The sequence below is a fragment of the Hippoglossus hippoglossus genome, chromosome 7 (assembly GCF_009819705.1).
Source record: "Hippoglossus hippoglossus isolate fHipHip1 chromosome 7, fHipHip1.pri, whole genome shotgun sequence".
NCBI lineage: Eukaryota > Metazoa > Chordata > Actinopteri > Pleuronectiformes > Pleuronectidae > Hippoglossus > Hippoglossus hippoglossus.
The window spans coordinates 20,404,050-20,431,575 of NC_047157.1; the positions used below are offsets into that span (position 1 = coordinate 20,404,050).

The 27,526-nt window shown below is 43.7% G+C and overlaps 1 protein-coding gene across 3 annotated transcripts; it reads right to left on the minus strand.

The window, feature by feature from the left end:
• Window positions 1-9,318: 9,318 nt before the first annotated feature.
• On the minus strand, window positions 9,319-18,918 carry slc6a1a (solute carrier family 6 member 1a). 3 transcript variants are annotated; one of them, XM_034590628.1, is made up of 15 exons: window positions 18,542-18,918; window positions 17,117-17,500; window positions 16,798-16,929; window positions 16,565-16,665; window positions 16,299-16,408; window positions 16,030-16,162; window positions 14,683-14,817; window positions 14,483-14,586; window positions 13,756-13,880; window positions 13,511-13,623; window positions 12,803-12,934; window positions 12,495-12,597; window positions 12,131-12,231; window positions 11,802-11,969; window positions 9,319-11,681 (listed from the first exon to the last, which is right to left on the minus strand). In XM_034590628.1, the coding sequence occupies exons 2-15, from the start codon at window positions 17,346-17,348 to the stop codon at window positions 11,214-11,216; spliced, it is 2,157 nt and encodes a 718-aa protein (XP_034446519.1). In that variant the 5' UTR covers window positions 17,349-17,500; window positions 18,542-18,918; the 3' UTR covers window positions 9,319-11,213. The 3 variants fall into 3 exon arrangements, with proteins under 3 accessions (XP_034446519.1, XP_034446521.1, XP_034446520.1); XM_034590630.1 differs by lacking the exon at window positions 18,542-18,918 and adding an exon at window positions 18,445-18,465; XM_034590629.1 differs by lacking the exon at window positions 18,542-18,918 and adding an exon at window positions 17,895-18,240.
• Between the last annotated feature and the right edge of the window lie 8,608 nt (window positions 18,919-27,526).

Genomic DNA, 27,526 nt, shown 5'->3' on the forward strand with positions numbered 1-27,526 from the left:
CGATGGGCGAATACTAATGCTGGGGTCCGTACTTTCTTATCTGCGAGATCAGGATCCCGTATAATTATTCAAATTTCCTCTCTTAACGACGGTCGGAGAAGGATGTTTTATTGAGGCCGTGGGTTTTGGGCAGTGAGCAGCAGATAAATGTTTGAACCGTCACTAAAGGGCATTCTCGTGTCTCATTACGAGGCTTGTTAGGGGTCCGCGTTACAGCGGCTCGGCTGAGCAGCCTTAATAAGGAAAAGTGACCCAACACCAACACGAGCGGCAATGTTTCTCCTCTCACGTCCGTTTACTTCTGTCTTCCATGGCCCTTATCTTTTTCCTCTTGTCTGTCTGCCCCCCCCCCCCCCCCACCCCCACCACCACCACCCCGCTTTGCCACAGCCCCCCCCCACCACCACTCCCCCCGTGTGTTTGGCAGTCACACAGTCGGCCATGTGTGTGCTGAAGACGTTACATAATTCCCTCCTTTCACTGCACTCCAGATCAAAGAGAAACAAACCAGCACAGAAAAATTGCTCCTTGCTGATTTTTTTCTTCTTCTTCTCCTCCTCCACCATCGCACTGCTTTATCCAACTTCGGTACCCAGAGACCGTACAGTAGACTGTGTTATTATCCGCTTCAGCATTCCCTCTTCATGTAGAAAACCAAGCAGAGGAAATGGGGAAATGATCAGAGGTTAAACAAACAAAAACAGGAATGATCGAGACGTTTCAGGTTTTGAGAGCTTACACCTTTTTATAACCTGCTCTTATCTATTTACTTGTTTTGTTACACGCACAAGCAGGGATGCCAACTTTAAAGGTTCAGTGTGTGGAATTTAGTGACACCTAGTGGTGAAGTTGCATGTTGCAGCTGAATAATTCTCACCTCACTTCCCCTTTCAAACATGAAAGAGAGATGTGGTTGCATTCAGTTGTCATAAAAACTCAAAAGGTGTTTAGTTTGTCCAGTCTGGGCCACTGTAAAAAACATGGCGGCCTCTGTAGAGAGGACCCGCTCCCGATGTAAATATGAAGTATTTAAATATAAAGGAACCATTCAAGGGTAAAGAAAACAATGTGTATAATTTAGATGATCACACACTAGTGAAACATCACTAGGATTGTGATAGAAGTTTCTGCACAGATCCCTTTTACCTAAATCTTATACACTGAACCTTTAACCCAAGCAGGAGAAAACGAATCAAGAATGTGTCAGACATTGCTGGATTTGAATAAAAGAAAAAAGTGCTTTCAAGTTGCTGGAACTTGTGACGTTTTAGCTGCAAAAGCTTTTCCTTTTCCTTTTTCTTTTTTTTTTTTACATTTGTTGAAACGCAGAAAAAGAACTGACGCAGTTGTGATGAAACATTTTCTGAGAGGGTTTCTGCTCAGAATGATATAACCAAGCAGAATAATAACCGCTATTACAAAATAACCTAAATATAAATATAAGAAGAAAAAGCCGAAAAAGGGCGAAAGCAAACCTCCTCGTGTTCACACAAAAACAAAGGCCTCCGTCAAGTGGAAGAAATGGTGACACAGAGAGAGAACGAGCGAGAGAGTATCAAAGTGGCAGGGGCCTGTCCACAGCCTTGTGAGGATTGAAATAATGAGTGTGTGCTGGGGGAAGATTCACCTCCGAGGCCAAGTGCAGGCAGTGCGATTCGGGACCGAAGGGCGCAAACGACTGAGTGAAGTACACAGAGAGAAGCTACGAGCCTTTAGAGTGCAACTGTGAGGGAATACATGCTCTGAAGGAAGGGAAAAGAAACTTCTGTAGCAGTTGTACAGTCGTGTTGTAATAATACAACACAAGTTCTATTTGGTGCATGTGAGTTATGTGGATGATCTGCATTGTCTCTGGCTGTCTGAGGATCCCCACAGTGAACCTCGGCTGATGGTATTTGATTCCCTCCAAAGATCTGGAATCAGCAGCAGTCCTTATCTGTGTTAACCCCCCCCCCAGTGATGGATAGTGGTTCGCTGGTGGAGCAGTGTGGCGGGGTTATCTCTGGCCTTCAGCCCAGGGGGGGGGGGGGGGGGATGTGCAGGTGAACCAGGAATAAAAGCGTCTTTAGGACACCGCACACCCCACACATGCTTGCAGTAGTGCATAGCCGACTTGCGAGCTGTGCGGCCGCGGCATCAGCTGAATTGCGGGGGAATGGGAGAGGGCAAGGCTTCAGAGTGGGTTTGGCGCTCAAACCGTTATCACACCTGACAGTGTCTGGTTTTGGATCCAGTGGTGCACGCGGCATACGTAAGCGGCTGGTCATCTGTAAGGCAGAGTGATAGGGTGTGACGTGTCACACGCCACATTAGGCCCTGCCAGAGGATGTGTTTGACAGAGCACAGCAACTTCGGTCCGGCGCGATGCTTCTTCGCCTCCTCTCATATTATCAGACCTATTCCAGGCTCACATCTGAGGTCTGATTTACACCATTTCCAGTTGAATTTTACCCTTGACTTGACCCCATATTTGTAGTAGTATGAAATTATTAAAAATGAAAAAGGACAGAGACTATTTTAATGGTTCATATCGGATACTGAGGCTTGTTTTGGTTCACATGAAACACAAGTAGCAAACATGCACCTCAGGTGGCTGCACACATGTACAATGAGGGTTTGAAATAAATAAAGAAAACACTGCAGTGATTACATTTTCTTCTAAAGTAATGAAATGTTTCCATTAAATGACTAACTAAGTGAATATTGAAGGTTTTACACTCACTGCTGTAAAAAACTGATCAACTATTATAAATAAATGGAATTGACACATGGCGGCTCGGTGTTTCGGCTAAGGGTTCGTTCTGTGAGGAGTTTGCATGTTCTTTCCGTGTCTGTGTGCATTTTCCCGTGCACCAGCTAAATTGACCATAGGTGTGAACATGAGAATGAATGGATGTGTGTCTGGCCCTGGGACACACTGGTGACCCTGCCTCTCGCCCAATGTTAGCTGGGATTGATCCCAACCGCTCAGCGATACTAAATAATCCTGTAGAGAAGCCTTTGTCCAGATACTTTACATTTTCTCTCTAATAACAATCAGCTTTGTAAAAGAGTCAGAAATGAAAAATGTTGGCCGACCTTGTTGAGTTATTTTCTGTGCTAATCAGCAAGAAACAACAACCTGAAAAGGGGCTTTACAGTTATTTTTGGATAATTTGCAAAGAGGTACTTTGAGGACAAGTGTGTGTTTACTGAGTAGAGATTAATCCTGTTGCAAGTTATGAAGACGGATCACATTTGTACACTTTGTATTGGTTTATTTATACAAAGTGGAGCCCGGATGTTGTTGAAAAAGGTGAGACGCTTTGTGTTGTGTTGGAATTGGACTTTGCACTTGGCACTATTTGTTAAATGTGGTCCCAGGTGCGTTAGAGGCTTGTGCTTCTGTTGAGGAACATCAGGAAAGATGTTATATAAAAGCATAATAATTAATGGACGCATATAATTAATACATCTCGATACAAGTTAGATGTGTTTGATGTTTAAACAGTGATTGCTGAGATTTTCTTTATAATTAAAATGTTTGAAGTGGAAATTGCTTCATTGTGTGATTGTCGGAGGAAATTGAACTAATTATAACAGATTATTTGAATAAGGACATTAATAGCTGTATATATGCAAACATAGATACTTTAGTTTATATTCTTGAAATATATAATGGAGATGTTACACCTTGTGTAAGTGCTTCAATAGGAGAGGCGCTAATATTTATCAAAATAAAATGCTTAAAAAAGTATAAATGAAGAATTCTGATAATGACTATTTACTATGAAGATATTGTAACACACTTTATTTCACATTTTTCTGTGGACACGTGTTGTGTGCTGCTGAATAGCTTCTGTCATTCGTGTCTGTGCCTTTGCACACGAACATCAGAGTGATTGCTCGTCTGTGTGGATCTAACTTGACCTCATTGACCCCTGCTGTGCGTCTCAGTCCTGCAGTGTGTGCCGGCTGCTCTCAGGTTGTCCTACCTGTCACTGCGGTGCTGAGGTGCCGGAGGAAGAGGGAGGACAGACTGGGCACTGGCCACTGTGGCCCTGTCTGGTCCGGCTCACTCATCAGCGAGCACAGTTCCCGAACCTCCCTGACAGATCAGAATAGAAAGCATGCAGCACATCAGAGCTATGATTCACTGATTCACTGCAGCCCCAAGTCCAAGTGTGTCCTGAAGGCCCTCAGACCTCTTAATCATCGTGTGTGTGTGTGTGTGTGTTGTTTAAGAAAGAGAGTGAGGCAGACGGGGAATGAATGAGCTTCCCTGCATATGACAGTGCTTCTGTAAAAGTTTCCCATGTGTTTACTCTGTGTCAGAAAGAGTAAACTGCTTCTCAACAGTTCTTCCAAATGTCTGCCAGAGCGCAGCGCTGTACGTGCCTTGTGTGTTTTTCTCAGTTTTCAGTTCGTATTTGAGCGAGGCCGGTATTTATGCATGGGGGTCGCCTTAAATATCTGCTTCTCATCCTGCACAGTCAAAATGTGCAGTCAAGGGCATAACTACATGAGTGAAAATGTCATGCAACAGTGGGGATAATACATGCAAAGCACGTGTGGAGGTCACTTGGCCACATTTGCATATAACTATGTGCCAAAAATAATCAAATCAACATCTGTTTACACACACAAGCACATGAGACTGTGACTCTACCACACATTCTGCTGTAGCAAAATATTGTCTCATACGTCAGAATTAAAAAATCAGTCATGCAGAAGAGTCTGTATTTTTATTTGAAATGAAATGACAAACGGTTTGGGATCATCATCTTTTTTAATCACCTGCTCGTCGCTTCCCACCTCGCCCACAGTCTCCAGCATGATTAAACCGAGGAGACTCAGCCAAGATCCAGAGGAGTGAAGAGTTAAGTATGTGCTGGCGTAATCTGACAGAACTTATTTAGAATGCAGATCTTTACTAAAGCTGTGCCTGGAGCAGCTCCCTGGTCCTGTCTTTACACTTAGCGGGAGTACTTGTACACATTCACATACAGTAAATCCACACGCACACACACTCACATTAACACAAGCAGGCATGCACTTCTGCATGCACAAACACAACAGCCTGCACAAAGCTACGGCATGCATGTACAAATACACGTCACTTGCACACACACACACACACACACACACACACACACACACACACACACACACACACACACACACACACACACACACACACACACACACACACACACACACACACACACACACACACACACACACACACACACAGGTGCAAGACTAGCAGTCGGTGTGGGTAAAGTTCCCGGAGATCAGCTGCAGGATAATGAAATACAGCGGAGCACAGAGGACATTTTTTTCTCCTGTCGTTTCAGTGTAAGAGCAGGGAAACAAAACAAAAACTCCATTTGATGTCAGCAGAGATTTTCATTTGTCAGCTATTATCAAAGTCCCACAGACTAAACTGCAGCATGAAGAGGCCCGTGGATGAGCGCGGGGCCTGAAACCCTTTGGGCAGGGAAATTCAAGGAGGAGGCCATTAGAGGAGCTTCACTGGAGAGCGAGCCCTTCCTCCCACTGGCTTCACATCAGGGCACAAGATCATCCGATGGCGCCCACTGTGCGTGACATCCAGGCCAAGAGACGCGTCCCGCTCGCCATGTGGAATCGCTCTCCTCTCCAGACGTTTTATATTCCGTTCATTCAGTCCTTTCAAATTAGCTGCCTCTGAAAATACTTGTTCAGGATGCGATTGTTCAGATTTTCTAATATTTTAAACACAGACATTAAGGATGTAGCGTTAATGACAACGTTATAGAATTAGAAAAAAGGTTGCTGTTTCTTTTTTTTCTCAAAATTCTCTGCACCCTGCTACTATTATCAGTTTCACCTGTTCCTCGGGCTGATTTGCATTCCGTGTTTGACCCAGGCAGTAATTTACAACGACTCCACCCGTAGGCCTCTGGCATGTTGGGGGAGATCGTTACAAGTTGTGACAAAAAGGCACTCGTGCAAAGTGAAGCTAACACGGGAGAGTCTCCCGATTAGCTTAAAACTGTTCTCTTCATGGTGACTTTATATCGACTCTCACTTACACAGATTCATTTTAATCACTGCTGGATTATTGGAATATTCCTCGCTTGAAAATGTTATCCCCCGTGTGGATTATTACAAGAAAACCCCAGAAGAGGAATTAAAACAGTGGAAATATTTACATCAGACTCCAGCTGAGGCGGATTCCGGATTCTTCATAGGATGTTGTGAGCTACCGGAGACGCAGGGTGGGGGGAAGGGCAATGTAATGTAAATTAAAGCCCTTTTGAAGGGTCTGTATAATTTCCAAAAGAAGGGGATTTGTTAAGTCAAACCCGTAGATATTCCTACGGTGAGTGTGATAAGCCCTTATGATTTGTGACAGGATAACCCACTTGGCATATATTTGCATCTGTACAGAAATCATATGCTCTGCCTGTCTGCGAGCGCCGCCGCTGCCTGAAATAACCGTAATATTTGCTGTGTCACAAGAACACGTAATCAAACAGCAAAATCACTGGGAACCCAGGATTTTTCATGTCCCAGCGTGCACCCCATCCACCTCAAATCTCAGCCATGCAGCTGCACAGCGCAAAGCGTGGGCTTCACATGTGAGCAGCAATGCAGTTTGGTGCGTGCATGTGCAAAAAAGACACATTAGTCCCTTAAAAGTGAACTGGTAAACAAGTTAATTTCTGCAAGGTTCACGTTCAGATTGGAAAATGGGGCCCGATTAGCATATATGCAGAGAGGCTTTGCATGCTTGACATCCTCTCAGCCCCTCTGCTGGAAATAGCCAAGCACACAACATCCTCTGATTACATTGATATGTAGATTCATGCATCTGCAAAGATTAGTTATTCATTAATGTATTTGCTTTGAATTCTCGGGCGAGTGTACCTCAGACAGAAGTCTGGGGCCGACCAAATGCATCAGAGGAAGAAAGAAAAAAAAAAAATGTCACAAGCGATCACACAAAATCCACATCAAAAATATGCAGGTTCGTTGACCCACGACAGCACAAACCCAATAGTGCATCGTGATGAAGGAAATCCTTTGGCACTGGGGTTAAAAACAGAGAAAGTATAAACATAATTATCGGCCTTTTCATCTCCACTGCAGAATTAGGTTCTCTTGCTCTGAGTGGGCTTTGAGGATTAATCACTGCAGCCTGTGTGAGTTTTAAAAGCTGTAGCGTTCTGTCATCCCTTCATGAAAGCATCATGGATCACCAGTTTGCTTCTCCAGTGTCCTCTCTTGCGGCCGCACTGGGAGCACTTTTCAACTTTTAAAAATAGGCTCGCGACAGAGGGTGCCAAGAAATGCTAAACACCAAACAATGTCCCCTCGGTCGGATCTGGCCACAAAATGGAGCTGAGACTCTGCACGAGGGGGAGGGGGGGGGGACACATTAATTAATTCTATCTATATCAATTAATCACTCAGCTTGTTCGGTGCTGAGGCATAAATGCACAGTGTCGGTTAATGGTCCGGTTTATTTTACGTAGATCTCGATCACAGATAGAGAGCGACGTGGCGTCTACGTTAGGAGACAGGAAATGAAAGTGACGTCAGCGGATGCTCGGTTTATTTTCCCATCGAGGCTGAAAAAAGAAGGAGATAAAACTGTCTGATGAAGATGGGCTGAAAAAAAATGAAGACTCAATTACACAGAGCTGTAAGCGCTCGAGTGAAAATACATCGTCATTGAGGTCAATGTACACATAGATCTGAGTCCAACAGACTGACCATCACCTACTCCTCTGATTATTATGACCTTTTTATTAAACAAAAACACTATAGAGGCCAGAAGTCTAGTGGTAAATCACACAAAAACACCTGGATTAGCAACGGGGCTGATCTCCCTAATCGGGTGGGCCACAGAATTCACTGAGATGCAGGGACGTGTCGGTCGCTGGAGGAAGAGGACGGGGAAATCGAAGATCAAGTTCAGAATCAGGTCAATTATTTAAATGAAGATAAAATACTTCCACAAAGCTCAGAATATGTGGATTTATGTTCACGACGTGTAAGAGGGGAACAAATTGGTGATGGAAAAAGTTCAATCTATTCCTGCTGAAGCGGCTGAAAACATCTGGCCCCAAACTAAGACTAATTGTGCTCTGCTAGATTGCGCAGAGGAAATAAAGAGCTTCCTCATCCTGTCCTCCCCTCCTGAAAATGATGATCTATGGCTCCGGCGGACGCAGCGCATCAGTTTGGGTTGTCTCGCTGGCGACTGGTTTTCAGAGGTAATGATGCTAAATTACACAAGTGGGAATATAGGAGGCTAGTAAGTCATCCATCAGGGGCTAGTTTATATGACCGGCCATTAAGGGCATTAATCAAACCCCAGTTCACTCAAACACATAGGTCTCTGTCCCTAACCTCGCTCTCCCTTTCTCCCTTTCTCCCTCTCTCTCTTACATACGCACACTCACATAGATACACACACACAGGCACGGACACACACGCACGCACAGTTTGCCACGAGCTACTACAGGGGACATCTCATTCTTTTATCCATGGCGAGTCATTGTGGTGGTGTCAGCTGGTGCTGTCTCTTTTATCACACTGGAAGCTAATGGAAGCAGCGACTGCAGGAGGTGGGGGAGAAGATGCAGGCACACACACACACACACACACAGGGAAATACACACACACACACTCAGGGAAATACACACACGGAGCCATAAGAGGTTGGGGAGATGGGGCGGGTGTGCACTCCAGGCCCCGGGGCGAGAGCTGTTTTGTGGTGATGTTTTTCTTGTTTGCCGAGGCCCCTCTATCAGCTTGTGTTTCTGACACTCCATAAACCACAAGGAAATGCTTCAGACGCTTTTCTCTCTCGCTCCCTTTTGATGTTTTATTTTATGTTTTTTTCCTGCTGCTGTGTTTACTTCCTTTTTCTTTCTCCCCCCCCCCATGGTAGAGTTAAGCTCGATGTCATCGTCATCCAAAACATCCGAGGGAAAGGTGTTGTTTAATTTTACACGTCCCACCCGGGCCTCGTTGGGAATAAACAAATAAAAATAAATCCAGCTATACAACGCTGAGGATTTCCCCCCCCCTCCACCTAATCCCTGCGTGTAGATTCATTGTTCTCACATTTTTTTTCTTCCATATCTGATACTTCATGGACAACAACAGGGTTTATTTGAAAGAGAGGAGATAATAGCCAATTACTGCGGAGGGATCCAGAGCAGCATACATCGTGCGATAGGATCGTTGGGGTTGACCTAATTTCTACGTGCCGAAAAAGCACATCGGGCTGTTACTTTAAACACACATGCTATCAGGGACATATGCCAGGCGTGTATTGTATTTATATTTTCTATAACTCTTTATTTTTTCAGTCTTTTTCTGTTTGTATAACATAACAATCGTGCTTTATCATGTGACACCATTTAGATACATATCATGTTTATATGTTTTACATTAGGCAGTGAGACAGTTAAAAATATACAAAACAATATTGTTTTACTAGACATAGTTTTCTATTTTTAATATAGTCGTCAATATCTTCATTGTCATCATCATCTCGTATATTTCTGTAAGATATGTGCTTTAGCTTCTGTGATCAAAATATTATTGCAGAAAACAGCAACTCCATTTTTTCAACATTTAGACAATAACTTCCAATGTATTACAGACATTCACAGTTACATGTTTTACACAGTACAGTTTTACAACAAAGTTCCAGAGAAAACTGTGGTAGAGTAACTTTATACAAAATTCACAGGACATGAACTGTAGCCATTTCACATTTTTTTCGCTCAGTTGTTTTGCTTTTCTAAAGTAAACGTGTTCTGCTCGACCAGATGCCTTTCACAGTAGCTGCCAGAGAAGCAAACTAACATTGTCCTAACACACCATGGCAAAACGTCTGGGGAATTTAAAGCTTTGTGCTTTTTCACTAGTAAAGCAAAGACAACATAAACCGAAAACAGGAACAGACCACCTGCTTACTGGCCTGCACTTAAACACCTACATATGTATTGCTGAATACATACTGATCAAACTCTAACTGATCATTACACATAAAAGAAAAAGAAAGATGACGACTGTACTTCGACACAGAGTTGGTCCAGGTTGTTGTGCTCGCGTAGAAAGTGGTATTTTGTAGCCGTGCCCAGTCGTGTAAACAGACTGTGGCTTGGTTGAAATTGGTGAATTGGCTTAAGGCCGTCTCTGTTCTTTCTTTCTTCTTCTTCTTCTTCTTCTTCTTCTTTTTTTTTGTTTATCAGGAGACATTTCAGATTTTTACTGATGTTCCTGAGGAATGCATGCAGAACGTAAACAGGATTGACTGTTAGCATTAAGGGATAGTCGATGTTTGTAAATCACTTCTCTAACCCTGTGCTTCTATATACTGTATATATATATTTTTTTGTACTTCTTTGTACCCTGTGCTTTGCCAACCGAACACTAAACGGCATAGTTTTTGCTTTTGTCTGCCTATTGGTTTTGGTCCTCCATCACAACACATATAGTATAAAACATCCTAAAAATAATTCTAAAAATGCTTTGATCACATAAAAGTTTTCTCTCTTTTTTTTTTTTTTACTGAAAAAAAGGAAGGAAAAAAATAACAGTCTCTCTCACGCACAAAATCTTTTTTCGACGAATACTGGATTTTCTCCAGAGGCTCCTAATCACGAACTTCTTATCGGCATTGTGCTTACGCCGAGCCCCCCCCACCCCCCCCCCCACACCCCGCTGGCCTGTAGTTTACCTCACAGAGTGCAACGTTGGGAAAAGAGACACAACTGTGTGAGGTCTAGTAAACATCCACAAGAAAATTGACGCCACCCATTTGCATTCGTCAACGATGTCAATTTTGTTCACTACTTCATCTACTATATTCACACGGTATTTACTTGATTCATGAAGATATTCAACAAATTTCTAATCTATATCTCTGTTTTTTTTTCTTTTCTCACAGTATTACACAGTATTTTTAAATATTCTTTTTTTTTTTTTTACTCCGATTTATGGTTGTGTTTGTGACTAACAGTCTTTGATATTGTTTTTCAGAAATGCAAACCAACAGTAAGACATAATTGGCTTGGCTTTACAAATGCAGAAAAATTAAACATGGTTTGAAAATCTGTTTTGATTACATATTGCCCCTGGAGGTAGATGAATCAATTAAAATCTTGGAAGTCCTTTGTAATGTTCTCTTTTGTCTACATGCTCCATGAGGGTTTCTTTGTTGTCTACACGTTGGCCTCGGCATTGGTCAGGTTAGGGGTCGGGCTCGTTGGGTTCGGGGGGTTAACGGGCTCCGTTGGGCTGACTGGGTTGGGTAGTGGGATGGTTGGACTAACAGTTGTGGTGGTGGTGGTGGTGGTAATGGTGGGGTTCACCGGACTGGCTGTAGTGGTGGTGGTGGTGGTCGGACTAGCTGCCGGGTTCACAGGGCTCGTGGCGACGGCTGGAACAGCCGGCGGAGGAGCCGGGTTAGCCGGGGTCACGGGGCTGGTTGTGCTGACAGGAGCTGGACTGGTGGGGCTGGCGGTGTTGGCGGGGGCCGGGTTGGCAGGGGCCGGGTTGGCAGGGCTGTCCGGTGTGGCTGGATTGGTGGGACTGGATAGGTTAGCGGTGTTGGTTTCCACCAGCTGCTCGGGTCCATTCTCCAGAGGTCGCCTGACGACTGCAGGAGGCCTAAGCATTATCCGAAGTCGCTTGGGGAGAAGCACAACATGTGTGAATTACACCAGAAAAGAGATTTGAAATCTGACAACACACGTGAGCAGAACCTGTGCTGCTCACTTAACAGACCCCACACCCAGCTCACCCCTTACCTCTTTGTAAGTGCCCTTGAGTCCGAGGAACATATAGACCATGTAGCCTGGTATGAGAATCATGGAGGACAACGCCATGAGCCAGCCCACTCCCTGACCCCAGCCCGGGAACACGTAGGCTCCCATTGTGAGAGGAACCATTTCTATGGCACTGAACAAGAACACCCCCTGTGGGAGACATGAGACGCTTTATGCATCGTGACACCACTGACTACAGGCAGCGCTGTCTCAGCCTGACGTGGCTACAGGCGGCTAATATTGACTTTATTTATCGTTTCATTTTACATGTCGTGACTTCACATGTACTGTTATTAATTCAGAGTACTCACGCTGACAATGAGAGGGGTGAACACGACCCAGCACATCTTCCACCATATACACGGCCTGTAGCCAATCATCTCCTGGATGTTGTCGTAGAACTTGTCCACACCTGCGAGACAAATGAATCCATAATCAAAATATTCATATCCAATTTATTTCAATTTGCTGCTGGTCCGCCATGCATGGCGATGAGGACACGGGTGCTCATGACCTTGAGGCTGAACGGCGTCTGAAGCCTCACAGATATGTCTGGATAGGTGTGGCGCTTTCTAACCCTCCTGTTTACCCCCCACTTTTCACATTTAGATATTTCACCAATAAGTGAAGAATTTTTTCTATTTTTCTAATAATAATTCTGTTGCGGATACACACCATAGAACCAGGATATGGAGATGCATTCAAAGAAGACCAAGAACAGCAGACACATTCCACTGGCAGAGTAGTAGTCAAACAGTTTGAACACATAGATTCCTCCCTGGTTACAGAAAAATAAACAAGTGTTATAAGGAACATGCAGATACAACATATAACATAACATTCTCCAGTAATGTAAATTGAAAAAGGTCAATATTTAAATTGGCTCTTGCCCGCATCTACACGTGCACGGATTTTATAATCACACATCTTTCAATTCTGCCGCCTACAGTCAGTGGTGCAGCCAGAGAGCTGCCCTGCTGTACCTGGGTGATGTTTGAAAGTCCGATCACATACGACACCAGACAGACAACTGCGATGAAGATCTCTCGTCGACCCCTCAGAACTGTGGGGAACTCGTCGACCAGAGCGGTGATGAAGCCTTCGACAGTGCAGAACTGAAGGGCAGAATCCCAGAAAAAGCATTAGGGCATAACTGTGGACACTTGCGCTATTTTCACCTTTCAACAAAAACATGTTTTAAGTGTGTACAGCATATTTAATTATTAGCAGGTTGAGGTGTGTGAATATCTTGCTGAATGCAGTCTTTACCAGAGGAGCTTTATTTAAGTGATTTTAATAAGAAATTACTGAATTGCAGTGTGTTGACCAAACAGCCACCCTGCTATGACACAGGGTATTAATTATAAACCTCTAAATAGCATCATAATTACTGTTTTTTATTTTGAAGTGCAGCTGGTCATAGCCAGGGACATGAATATATATTTTTTTTCCTCTGTGGCCTTATACGAACCCACATAAAGAGACACAGGCAGTGAGACCTGCGGGGCACACCGAGGTGATAAAGTTGCATTAAAAAGACCTGACAGCTGATGTCAAAGCTCAGCTATATCTGTCCACAAGGAGCAAATTGCATGCTTATCATGCAGGGAGCAGGGGGGAGGTGCATGATATGTACCTGCATTTTAAATATTTAGGTCAGCCCATGAGCAGATCATCTCCAAGCCCCTTACCTGGCTGTCTATCCCCAGCATGAGCAGCATGGAGAAGAACAGAATGGCCCAGAGAGGAGACACAGGCAACTGGGTTACAGCCTCCGGGTAGGCCAGGAAAGCTAAACCAGGGCCTGGATAGTAAAAAGAAATGAATCATGTTTATTCTCTTAGCGATCTGCTTCTCACGTTGAGGACCTAATGACAGTGCACCTTTATTTCTGTGCAGAATTACAGAAGGAGGCATAAACGCGATCTGTGGTTACCTGAAGCTGCTACGTCGGCGATGTCTCTCTTTGTCACGTGGGACATGAAGCCCACGATGGAGAAGATGACAAAGCCAGCAAACATGCTGGTGCACGAGTTGATGCAGCACACAATGATCGAGTCTCTGGGGAGAGGAAATATAAAATAGGCCTGTCGTCAAAGATTTAAGTTGACTCGTATTTTTGTTTCTGTGTTGACTTCTCCCTGAGAACGGGCCACACAGGAGACACCGAGATCTGAAGCAGAAGCTGTCAGATGTGCAATTTATCCCTTCTGATCACACGTATGTTCGGCGAAAAGCAATTTTTATTGTTTATGACCGACATAAACTGGTTTCATTTAGGAGCTCATATCAAATAATAAAAATCTCATATATCTTTAATGGCTATGGATCCATTAGATACAGGCGCAGAAAATGAATGTTATTTTACGTAACTGATTGTTTATGTGACCTAGAACCACGGGGCTACCGGAGAAAATGCTCAGGCTTTGCAATCTTAGTCGCTTTTCTCTCCCTAGGGTGCACACTAGAGAAACAGCCTTCTCCTGATATTGTTATTACATTCATGCCTCACATTCATAAGATCCTTTAAGGGCTCTTAAAAAACTCTTTATACAATATTGTAAAGATCCTCTCTAGATAATACGATTTACACTCATACATTGCATTGAACAGCGTTCTCTGTCTCTGGTTATCTACTGTGGATTAATAATCACCAGTCTTACCTGTAAACATTATTATTGAAAGGGTTATAACTGCCCAGAGCTATAAGGGACCCCAATCCCAATCCATAGGAGAAAAAGATCTGGGTAGCCGCATCTAGCCATACCTGACGAAAGACAACAAGCATTTAGCAGCGTGAGGCCACGCTGCGCTCGCAGGCATGCAGCATGTAGGTATGATTCATATAATAACATGTCATTACCCCAGACTCTTTGAGTTTTTCAAAGTTAGGGGTGATGTAGAACAGAATCCCCTCTCGAGCTCCAGGTAGAGTCACGCCACGGATGAAGAGAATGAACAGCATGAAGTAGGGATACGTGGAGGAGAAGTAAACCACCTATAAAATGGGAGACGGTTATCAGCAGGTAACACCATAGCATCTTAAGGATAAATGTGATGCACACACACACGCTATTTTCACAAGATTATCTCTTCCAGACAGAATAAGTAAATAGAACAGATAAAGAGACCAAATATTTAGCCAAAGAAATCCCTACAGCCCCCTCTGTCTCTGTGCATTTATGGCATTGTGCATGCAATTTGTCAGCCAAATGTGCAGGGGGGGGGGGTTTGTGACCAAGACAAATTTTATTCGCCATGGTCACGTGATGCGATAGACTTTCGAAAATGTGGCACCGCAAGGGAGGGAAACCGCTCCAAGCGGAGGGAGAGGACAAAACCAGATTGTAGCCAATGGTGGTTTGTTGCTCCTCCTATCGTGGATCCACACTCGGTACAGACACCGTGTCAGGAGGATTGGAATTAGTGGAGCCACCGTGAGGCAGAGCGGGATTAGTGACGCGCGGGCGTTTGATGTCTCTTCTCTTATTTCAAAAATCAATCTGGACAATGTTGACTGCAATCTGAATGATTGATGGGGCGATATTAGACTGATTAATATTGCATAGCTGTCACATGAGTGATCCTCATTGGGAATCCTACGGTGGCCCTGAGAGCTCAACGCACTGCAACTTAAGAGAACACAGGCAAGTAAACGAGCAAAGTAAGAAAAACATCTTCATCAATTTGACAACACAACACAACACTTTACAGAAACGCGCTGCAATTACAGAAAACGACAACGGAAGTGTTTCCAGGGGACACCGAAAAGTGATGGACGCGTCCGGTTGTTGTTGCTGCCGCAGTTTTGAGTTGTTAAATGGTTTATTTTAACATTGTGATCGCATGATTCAGATATTACTGCAGATTTCTAATGTTAACTGAGCATTGACGTTTTGCTTACCATTAGCCTGCCAATTCAAAAATACGAAATACAACGAAATACACACAATTAAACAATCGGACGTGTCCATCACTTTCAGTTGTCCCCTGGAAACACTTCCTTTGTCGTTTTCTGTAATTGCAGCGCGTTTCTGTAATGTGTTGTGTTGTGCGTAATGTGTTGTGTTGTCAAATTGACGAAGATGTTTTCTCACTTTGCTTGTGTTTTGTCTACTCGCATGTGTTTTCTTAAGTCGCAGTGCGTTGAGCTCTCAGGGCCACCGTAGGGAATCTGTGAGGGCTTGAACCTCCAACGCAGGCCTCTTACCTTCCCTGTCCAGCCAACCCCTTTCCAGATACAGAAGTACACAAGGACCCAGGCGATGGCCAGAGTTATGGCCAGTGGCGCTCGGATCTGGCCTGGTTTTTCCAAGCCCTCAGTCATTTGATGAACGTTGCGCCTACAAGTCAGAGCGAGCAACAATAAGTCTTTTATACACACCAGGGAGGAATAAGCATGCAGCAGGGGAGGACGTCTTTTATGTATCTCGGGGACACATGCAGGAGAAAGCAGGAGAAAAACAGTCAATATCTTACTCCCAAAACTCCACCACTGCACTGGTGAGATTGGTGGTGTCTACAATGGAGTGGTTTGTGTAACATTTCTCTGTGTTCCATGTATTGTTACATGAGCTCCATGGAAGGTCCTGAAAAACAAAATGACATTTTCTTCTATTTACCACGACCCATTTAGGGATTTTAAATGTCTTAACTGGCTGCAGCTCCTAATCACAAAACAGCCTTGACCCTATATATGCTGGTTTCTTTTTATGAATCTCTTGAGTACCCTGCGTGATACTTACGAAGGTGAAGGAGTTGTACAGGTAGTAAATGGCCCAAGAAATGATTACAATGTAGTAAATGTTAAGCCAGAAGGAGAGGACAGCTGCTGCAAGGCCCACACCTATCATACAGAAATGAATTAGGCAGTGTAGTAGAACTAGCATTGGGAGTGTGTGTAAACGTGGCCTTCATGAGTCCATCAAATTTTCAGTATGGAAATATATATGCCTGGGATGAATAAACATTTATATACCTTTAAACATAGGAGCCAGCTTCCACACACCAAGGCCTCCAATTGAGGTGTACTGGCCAAGGGAGCATTCCAGTAGAAACAAGGGGACCCCAGCAAATATGAGGGTCAAAAAATAAGGAATCAAGAAGGCTCCTGGGTGGAGAAAAGTACATCAAGTTATGCGTTGAAAACAAACATGGATGAATCTACACTGATGCATTCACCAACAGCACAACATGAGTAAACAACTGCTGCAGAAGGAGCATCCACTCAGTCTCTACGTGCATCGGGGAGCTGAATTTTTTTGTTTTGGGAATTAGCTGTGAAAAATATTGTTTACCTCCACCGTTTTTTCCACACAGATAGGGAAATCTCCACACGTTGCCCAGTCCAATTGCATAACCCACACACGACATGAGGAAATCGAATCTGCCCCCCCATGTCTCTCTATCTGGCAATTCCTTTATCTGCTTTTCGGGTTTCACGTCCAGGGTCTTGGGCTTGTCATTGATAGTGGCCACCTCGTTCAGTTCCGTGACTTGTGCGTCCGCCTTGGTGCCGTTCGTCGCCATGTCTCTGGGTTTGGCAAAGGTCCTGGCAGTCGGACGGGGGGCTTCGGCACCAGTCCACGCAGACAGCAGCTTCGCGGTTGTCAGACCTAACCTCTGGACCAAATGTCTGCGGATGAAGCCTGTGCGCGCACGGCTCGTCAGTCGCCGTTAACCTGGAGATCGTGAATAGAGCAATTGGTCGTTTTTTCTCAGGAGACGCTGCAAAATGTGGTCACATTCTTTGCTCCACATTCAGGTGCAGGTGCAATAAAAACAATATTGATTCAGTTAAAATATATAATTATTATTCAATTTACTTTGAAATATGCATTTTATAGACGTTTTTTTTTTTTTTACACGTCTCATGAACATTTGGCTGCCTGACAATTTTTTTTTCATTCACATCAGACCAAAAACCATCGATGGCAAAGTCCTGCTGGACTTGCTCCCAATACCTGAGACAGATTACGCGTAAATTAAACCGGATCAGCGCGCACATGATCATCCCAATCAAAGTCTGCAGTTAAATACACCAAAACAGATAAATGCATAAAATGAGAAAATTACCATCACTGACATCATCGAAAAACAGGAAAAAACTTTAAGACAAATCGCAAGATCCAGAACGTGCACTTGAAGCGCGAGACGCACCGCGGCAACAGCAAATCGCCTGTGAGATGTCAGCCTCACGGAGTCCAGCAGTTACCACCTGCAGATTCTCAGTTCATCCACATTCAGAAAGGAAACACAGACTGGTCTCAAACAAACTGGAACAGAAAAAACGCACAGTGGAGACAAAGGGATGTCCAATGCGTAAAGGCTTTACGCATCGGGCTGCACAAGTAGCCACGCAATTCTTGTTCGATTAACTGAGAAGGCAAACGCGTTATCAAACGCACGGGAATGACTGTCCACATTTGCAGCGTCCAATAGACCAGCGAACGGTAATCAATCCCGCGTTTAATTGGCTGTAGCGTGTCGGTGCAGAGCTCATCACGCAGACCCCCAGCAACATATTGACAGTCTCATTCACAATTTAATCACACACACACGCACACACACACTGTCGCTGCAAAGAGAAAATTAAACAAATAGGAAAAAAGAATCGTGCATTTACCAGACTCATTTGTATGAAGGTTCAAACGCGGGCGCGCACACAGACACACGCACAAGCACAGACAGACGAAAAAGATTTCAGCAGCCAGTTTACTCACACTGAATCTGGGATCCGCTCCGCCGAGGATGCGCTGCCTGCCACAAATCTCGAAACGAGGTATCCGCAGATTCCTCCCGTGGACGAAGTTGTAAACTCCCAATATGTCTTGCAACATAAAAAGATTTTACTTCCATTAAAAGACTTAAAGGGACCATGCAGCGTTAGAGGTGTCCAAGCGGGAGCTGTCCAGCGGGGAGCAGTGCTGAAGACCAGGAGGAGGAGGAAGAGGAGGAGGTGGAGGAGGAGGAGGAGGAGGCTGAATCAACACGGGCAGCAGCCGCTTCGCCTTGTGCGACTGTCTAACATCAACAACCAGAGCCTCAACTCCCATCTACACAGCCTCAATGTCATCTGAAAGTCGTCCCCCTCCTCCTCCTCATCCTCTTCCTCCCGCTCCTCCATAGGCTGCACTCAACGCGCACTTGTTTGTTTTTTAACATTTCAAATTGTTTTAGCACTTTTCTAATAAAAAAGCAAATAATCAGAGACACATATGTATATTTTTTGTATTGCTCTATGATTCCCCCCCCCCACAAGTTCTGTAGATAAACTGACTGGAAATAAAAGTAGTGGATAGTTGTTTATTTTAAAATAACTCTTTTCATGTTGTGTTCAATCACTTTCAGAGTGGAACTGCTTGGAATTGTGATGTCTCTTTCTTCCTCTTCCTCTTCCTCTTCTTCTCCTGCTGCTCCTGCTGCCCTTCCATCCACCCATCACCACCCCCACCCCTAAAAATAAAGAACACCCCCTCCCTCCCCCTGCCACCACTTATAAACATGTATTGTCGAGGTACAAAATGAAAAAAAAAAAAAAAACGTATGGAGGGGAAATATAAGGCACCACTATCGCACCCAAACGCACGTTATATGGAAGGCGCACGAGGCCATCGCGCACGCAGTCAGCGGCTGTCTGCAAATCTGGCAAATTGTGATAAAGGGAGCCCGTCAATAAAGGGAGGGAGCACTGGGGCTGGTTGTCTTACTCTGCTGCCTGGAACCGTCCAAAGCCTCCTCCACAAATGAGGGGATGATCCGAGGAGAATATAAACTCGTGGACTGGAAAACCTTGTTCACAGAAAATTAAGAAAGAGGAGGAAAAACGTTTAAGAGAGAGAGAGAGAGAGACAGAGAAGGAGAGAGAGAAAGGGACTGAGGAAGACGTGGATTTTTATTCTCTTCTTTTATTTTTTTTTTATTCCAAAGAAACCATATGGAAAGTGACAGACGAGAAGAAATCACTTCCTTAAGGAGCAGTTCGTCTATTTTCCAAGTTGGCACGGTAAGTGATTCCCAGCAGCTATAAATAGGCCCACTTGTTTGATTCACACTTCAATATTTAGACCAAGTTTTTCCTCGGCTCAGCTGTTTTTCCCTGTGATGTCTCAGCTCGTCTCACCAACTTCACTGGAGGCTTTGTAGTTCCTCTCCATGCTTGTAGTTCAAACTCCACGTGTACTGCTGTCATCCTGCTCGGAATCACAACATGTGCAGGACACTGTTTCTGTAATGTCACTGAGTGGAGGTGCATGGGGGGGGGGGGGTTTGCCTGCACTGACTTTGGTGTGAACTGCTGGAAATAAAGACGCTCTGGCAGGGAGATCAGCAGCATTCAGACTCCAGTGTGAATGTTCCCATCACAGGCTGAGAGGGCACCAGATGGCGAACCAATGAGGGGTGAACTAACCTACTAAATGATACCACATGAAACGCAGCATTTAAAATCCCATCTGGGCCGCCGTCCCTGCGGACACGGCGTGTGAAACGCGACACATATTTACACACCTGCTGATGGAGCACACAGGCATGTCCAATAGGCTGGTGACATGTGCGCTCAGCCAGCTGACCCCTGAACCCCCGCAGCTTTGCTTTTGAGTCAGCTCACTGCCCCCTTCTTCTCGCCAGCAGCCCTCGCTCGCTTAATTTCAGTGGCAGGCTTGTGCTTGGCTTCTTGTGAGTGCTGCACGTGCTCCATTAGGCTGGGAACACTTGTCTTTTGGAGTGCGTGTGAGTATATGATGGAGGCTCGGGTCGCCCCTCTTTACCGGCCCATTAGCTTCACAATCATCTCAATACTGGGGAGGTTTTTTGCAGAAGGATGCAGCTCACTTGACCCTGACAGGTTCACTGTTGGGTCGCCATCACTTTTTCAAGCTAATATGGACAAATTTGTGGTTATTGGATTCAAAGATGTGACTCCATGGCCATTAAAAGCAAGTATTTCTTTAAATAAAGTTTCATGTCAAAAAAATGTTGAGGAATTGAATTTAGAAATAGCAGTGACCAAAAGGTGGAGTTTCTGACCTCATCTCTTATTTCTATTGATAAAAACAAACATTCTCACAATGGAAAAAACTTAAATATTTAATCAAAGCCATAAATATGTGTTTTTTATTCAGCACTTATATTATTTGCAATACTTTTATCCCTAAAACCCAAATTCAAAAAGTATTTGAGAATATAACAAAGATTTCACATAAATTTACCAAAAATAAAGCACCTCTGGTCTCTGTGGGACTCGAGCACAGTTGAAATATCCTCCTGAGGCTGTTGAAAGGCCGCAGCCTGAACCTGACCTCCATTTTCTCCCTCCCTCTTTAACCACCTGCACCTTGAAATCATTGTTCTTTAACCGCTCGCTAATCTCTGTGCAACTCTCTCAGCTTCCACGTGCATTTCCACGCACTCACATTTCTCAACGGCAGTCTGCGATTTGAGGACACACACGAAATGAACTGATTAGCATGATGATTAGTCATTAGTATGCTAATCATAAGCAATTCACATATTTTATTCATATTGTCGCAGACTTGTTTTTCTCCTGCGTGCTGGAGTTGTGCACACATCCCGTTTTTATTTTCATTGTAAACATGCAAGTCAGCCTGGTGACTGCTGACAGCTGAGGATGGCGTTTTGACCGATAGTGCATCTTAACACGATGTCAGCACGTTTACATACAATAACTAACAGGTATGCATGAGATGAAAATAATGAAAATAATTTAATAAGAAGGAAAATATTGCGTCAATCCTCTTTTTTGAGGAAATTGTGGGTATTGCAACATCAAAAAGCTGCGAGATTACAATTCAAATACAAGCATGACTAAATATTTGCAGAGCCCTTGTTTTGACAGCGAGTCTGTCTGCGGCAGGGTGTTGGAAACATCGGGTGATCTCAGTGAGAGTGGTTCTGTCAGGAGCCTCGACGTGCAGCCTCTGCTCTGCAGCTGTCTGCTCTTTGTGCTCGTCAGCCTCGAACCGTGATTGCTGCTGTACATTTCTCCTGAAGCACAGAGAGCGTGCAGAGAGCACAATAACGCCGCCGTGTCTCGGAGACAGAGGCAATGGAATACTTGGATTTCACCGGTGGAAGTAATACATAACCTAATAATCTCTCACTCAATATTTCTATACGAGACATTTATATGGTTTGGTTTTGCCGTCCCGGGGATGATTTATGATATTAAGCTCACACCTGGACATGCTGCAAGGACACCTGAGACATCCGCTGCATGCATTTCCCCTCAGCCACTTGTTATTGTCCACACTGGGGTCTCCACTGTGTGCAGCTCCTGAAGACACTGACACCATCTCTTAAAAGGCTGGATGCCCTTATTTGTCTGTGCTTCTTTAGTATAGCGTTTGTTTAGCATGACCTAAATTGCTGTGAAGTGAGTGCCTCAGCAGCTCTGTCTCGCCTCTCTCTTTTTCTCCCTCCATACATCTCTCTCTCTCGCTCTCTCTCTCTCTCTCTCTCTCTCTCTCTCTCTCTCTCTCTCTCGCTCTCTCTCTCTCTCTCTCTCTCTCTCTCGCTCGCTCTCTGTCTCTTTGTATGCCTCTTTTTCTTTCATGCTCTCTCTCTCTCCCACACACATGCACACATACAATTTACAAACAAGCTGAGGGGACAGTTCTTAAAATAAAACAACAACATCCTTTGCCAGATTTTTATTTACATGCGTAGTGAAGTATTGTGGGCTGTAGGAATCAGTGAGGCGGGCTGGCCAATGATGTTTCAGGACTACCGAGTGAATCATCAACCAAATTTCTGGAGCATGCTCTGTGTCTCTCCTCCATATTTTTTTTTTCCTCTGGTTTTTACCCTCCTGAAGGAGATCAACTGTGCAAAGAAGTTAAATCCCACATCTGCAACAGACTTGCTGTTCCCCCCGTTGGGTTTCCGATGCAGCGTCTGCAACCAATTGTAAAGAAATGCCGTTTCCACAATTCCGTGGAATTAGACGGCCATGATTTAGGAGACATTCAGCCGAGTTGCAGATTTAACGTGTTTGGCATCAACATGTCGACGTGCACATGAGCAGGACAGGGGACAGGTACCCGTGCTGATCTGTTGACAGCCCCCGTGAGACAGTCAGCACACGGTGTGGATTTAGTAAACATATGACCTCCATGATAACCAGTATGGGGGCACTAAATCGCTTCAAATTTTGTACATGTGTTGCTAGGCAACAGTAAATCGTCTCCGTCTCTCTCCCTCCTTATATGGCTCTCTGCTGGGATTGCTGAGCTGCTATCGCTGAAAATGGTTAATTAACTTCTACAAAAAGTCCATTAATGGTGCAGATCAGGCTTGTGAGGGTCAAAAATCACATCTCAGCCACAGCAGAAATATACGCCGGCATACAAATGCACGTCAGAGACTAAAGGACACTTTGAAATGAATTATCTTAGGACCGTGCATCTGCTTGTATTCAAGCAATAACAGCGTAAATGACTGATATAAACAATTTAAAAATGGCTGTGTGGCAAATTGGACCCATTGGTTCAGCTGCTGACAAACTAATTCACAGAGATAACCTGTTGTGATTGATTCTCAGAATGAGCAAACTATTTAATACAATTACAAGGGCAGCTCTAATAAACACTACAGAAATGTGTGTTAAAACTGCACTGTCACACACTCACAATACACACTACATGTAGCGTAAACACCTTTTTACCCTCAATATAAATATAATGTTGAAAACTGGGCTGATAATCTTTTAAATAAAATCCCGCTGTTAAATAAAATGTAAATAACCACCTCATAGATGAACTGCTTATTTCTTTTCACATATTCTTGTCTAGGATAAAATACTTTTGTCTTAGACATCATGTTTATCTTAAGATTACTGTAGATTTAAAACTTAAATCAGTCCTCACATGTTTCATATTTGTTTTATATTAGAGCTGCTCCCAAATAAATAAAATTATCATCATTAAAAGATGCATTAAAAGCCGTTTCCTACTTGCACATGTACATGAAGTCAATTTAATTGCAACTCAATGCACAGTATGTTAATTCAATGCTTCAGTGAAGTAATGAAGTAAAACTCTCTGCCCCAAAGGTTCATTGTCACACGATGAACAGACTTATTTTCTAGAAGTGAATTTACTGTTAATCGTGCTCATTTCAGCTCCAGTGATTCCTTCCTTTGTAATGTCGCCATGTCCTAATTACAACCAGGGCTGCAGACTAATGGATGAAATCCGTGCAAATCCACAGTAATCAGATTTGTGATCATTTGGTTGGAAAAGTTGATTATTTGACTCAACAATGAGCTTAAATCTAAAATTACACTGTTAAAATGATCTTCTACAAACTGTTTTGATCACTGCACAGAGAAATCATGTGGTGGTGGAGAGTGAGACTTGGAACAACAGATATGTAAACACTTTAATTACATAAAGTTCTGAATATCCGGCTCAGCTCTTACATATATAATCAAAACACTTTTAATTTCAAAGGATTTCGAACTCTTCGCTCCGATTCGTTCTGTATGAGGCTCGAGTCGTATGTTACAGCGGGCTCGTCAAATATTTGACACCTGAGAGGAGACCTGTGCAGATAGAACATGTCTGTGTCCGCGGAGTGAAAGAAGACGAAGGGTCCGTCGTCAGCTTCATCAAAAGGGACGGAGCGACGACACGGAGCTCTTCAAATGTGAGCTTTGACAGAAACCTTCCTCACCACACTGCCCCTGTTAATCCCCTCTATTCAACCACATCACTATGGAAACTGACTGGATGTGTCGCCCTCGCGGCCTAACCTGTGCCTCACAGCCATGTCCGCCGCCGACATGGAGGCTGTGCAATAAAATGCTGGCTGATTTATGTTCCAGTGCACGAAATGTCTCCCTGCTGGGACATTATTGGTTAGTATTAGCTGCCACATTGATGCAGAACCATCAGGTTGATGTGTTTTGAAATCTGGGATCTGGCTCTGGAACAGACCATCACTGTTGTATTAGCTCGTACCTACAAGCAGGAGTAAGCACTGCAGCCTCAAGAAGAAAAAACTTGTCTGCGTGATGATGGAGTTCGAGGTAGATGGAGCAAATTTTCTCATCCCTGCACCTGCTACCTATTCCATTTCTTTGCCTTTCCTCGGGCAAAATTGCAGGAGAATATTTGTCATGGTTTTAAAAGGTTTATCAGCTTCAAAGCTGAGGGAGCTGGTCGTCCAACCCATCAGTGGGACCACGCAATCCTTCCAGCACAGACAAGAATGGGTGAGAGCGTGTGGACAAAATTCCCCAACTAAGCTCCCAATTCAGAGCTTTTGCATAAAGCTTGGAGAATCACATTTGCATTTGCTACTGACGTCAGCTCTAATCCATCCCAGACCACTTCTTGAACCCCGTCAACATCTCGGAGAAGAGGCTCCGGTAATTGCTAATTGCTTAAAAAAAAGGTTGGTTGTTATCACTGGCACCTTCTCTCTGGTCAGTGCAAACATCGACGGCCTGAAATGAGCAGAAATCCACACAATCCGACATTTAACCCGACCCAAACACGAGGAGGTGGAACATGCATCTTGAGACAGTTCCAGCTGAAGCCGTCTGATACAAACCAAGAAACCAGCCTTGTCACACATTCGTCTGTCATTCTTTATTTTTCTCTTGTCGCTGTCATCTCTCATCTTTTCATTCAAATGCCAAAAGCATGGCCAGGACATGAATTACCTGCCTGGGTGAGTTTCTGTCCCAAAGCTGACCCTGATCGCTGCTCCACATTGCATGCGGCGCTTAATTAGATGCTCCTCTGCAATATTCCAGGCAGACCTACTTAGGGCCGCATTATTGTTTATCTTGTTTATTTTTTTTATCCAATTAACTATTTGCCAAAATAAACAAAGTGAAGTTATTACAGTCATTTATTTTGTCCAACACTCTCAAGTTCACATTGGTGAAGCTGCTGCAATGTATTAAGAATATCACTGAATAACTGACTTAAAATGATAAATTGACCATCAAGATGATCATATATCAATGTAATAAAAATATGCAATAAACGCTCGGTTTAATCACAGTTTTATTTACAGTTTACAGCACGAATGGACAGTGCTGACAAGCTCTTTCACCATTTGTGAGTATTCTGTTCTTATTATGTATTATGTTCAGTTCAAGTGTCCCAGTGGGACAGAGGGACAGTGATCCAGCATGAACCCTGAAACTGAAGAATTTAAATAGAATTTGGACTTTAACTTGTTTTTATTTCATTATTTACACCTGTGCTTTTACTGTGACGTGTCAAAATGTCAGTAAATCAACAAAGTCATTAGGGATTGAGGATCATGAAAGTCCTCCTGGCAAAACATTGTGCAGCAACATGCAGAGAGGCTGACAACGTATTTCGGAAGCTTCCTGTCACAGCCGACCCACAGTGGAATAATCACACGAAATACTTTTTTATTTTTGAACACAGGAACCATTCAAAGAAAACTGTGAAGTTATACATATGTGGAGCAGCTCAGCTACAAAACTCAATCAAATGCTTGGTTATGACTTAATTGTAATAACAATATGAAAGGACGCACAATAAAAGACACAATCTGACGTCCTAACTTTTAACTTTCCAGCAACAAATGTTAACAACAGTCACTTTACACACGAGGACTCATGGGGGCGTCCTGACCATTTGGCCCCTGTGCAGTTCAGTAATTAACCACCAGGCTGCTACAATTACATTATAATCAAAGTGAAGAATCACGTTGACTCACTAAACAGTAAATGTAGATGTAAATGCATCTTATTTTCACTTTGCAGCTGATATAATAAAATCTTAATGTGCAGCGAGGGACTTGGACGATATTGTGCAGGGAATGAGCGGATTTGACGAAATCTTCATGTGGAAAAAAATAGAAAATAGATACACTTAAAAAGAAAGTAGTAAAAAAAATCCCAAATTGTATTTGACTGATGAAACTAACACTATAGTAAAACCATACTGACTCTACAGTAGTTTAGAAACCACATGTTCTACCAACCAATAGATTGATTAATTGACACAGTACAAAAAGGCAAACTTATAACTTTTCATTATAAAGGTGCATTATCGCACCTCTGGCCCACACGCCAGCGTTTCTCACCAGAGAGGCAGCCTGCTCTTAATTTGTCAGTTTGACATAACAGTGCTTTAAGCTGCAGAACGCAAATCCCAAACCTGTTAGATTTATCACCCCTCAGCCTCCACAGTGTGCACGTTGGCTGCTAGAGTCCTATCTGACGTGTTTCCTCCACGGTTTCCCGTGTCTCCCCACGGCGTCGTAAACTGCGCAAAGTCAACCACATTTTATATGCATGGCTGTGGATTTTCCATGGGCACAGACCAGGGGTGGACTGGAAAATGGATTTAAAGTCCTCCAATTAATCTGTGTGATGAGTGTTTTAGCACATGAGCAGATCTTTTTTTATGAGGGACTTTTCCACTGGGGCATAACAGAGATTCAGGATTTCTGGTTATATATTGTCTCTCTTTGCATAACTTTTTTTTGGTTTCCATTAGAGCTGAAACGTTTTAGCACCTTTGCACGAAAGTATGGAGGCATTAGCATTAAGAGGTGGGTAAATTTAAGTATGCAGGATAAATGCAAGTTCCCCAGAGCCATTATAGGACAGAAGAGCTGCGGTGGCATCGAAACGCTGCCCTTTTAATTTCATGTATTCCTTTCTTTTATGTAACTAGTGACTGCGGTGAATGATG

Coding starts and splice junctions, on each gene's coding strand:
- slc6a1a (XM_034590628.1), bottom strand. CDS start 17,348: ATGGCGACGAACGGCACCAAGGCGGACGCACAAGTCACGGAACTGAAC. Junction 16,409..16,564: donor TGTACAACTCCTTCACCTTC/GTAAGTATCACG, acceptor TTTGTTTTTCAG/GACCTTCCATGGAGCTCATG. Junction 13,881..14,482: donor TTCAATAATAATGTTTACAG/GTAAGACTGGTG, acceptor TCCTCTCCCCAG/AGACTCGATCATTGTGTGCT.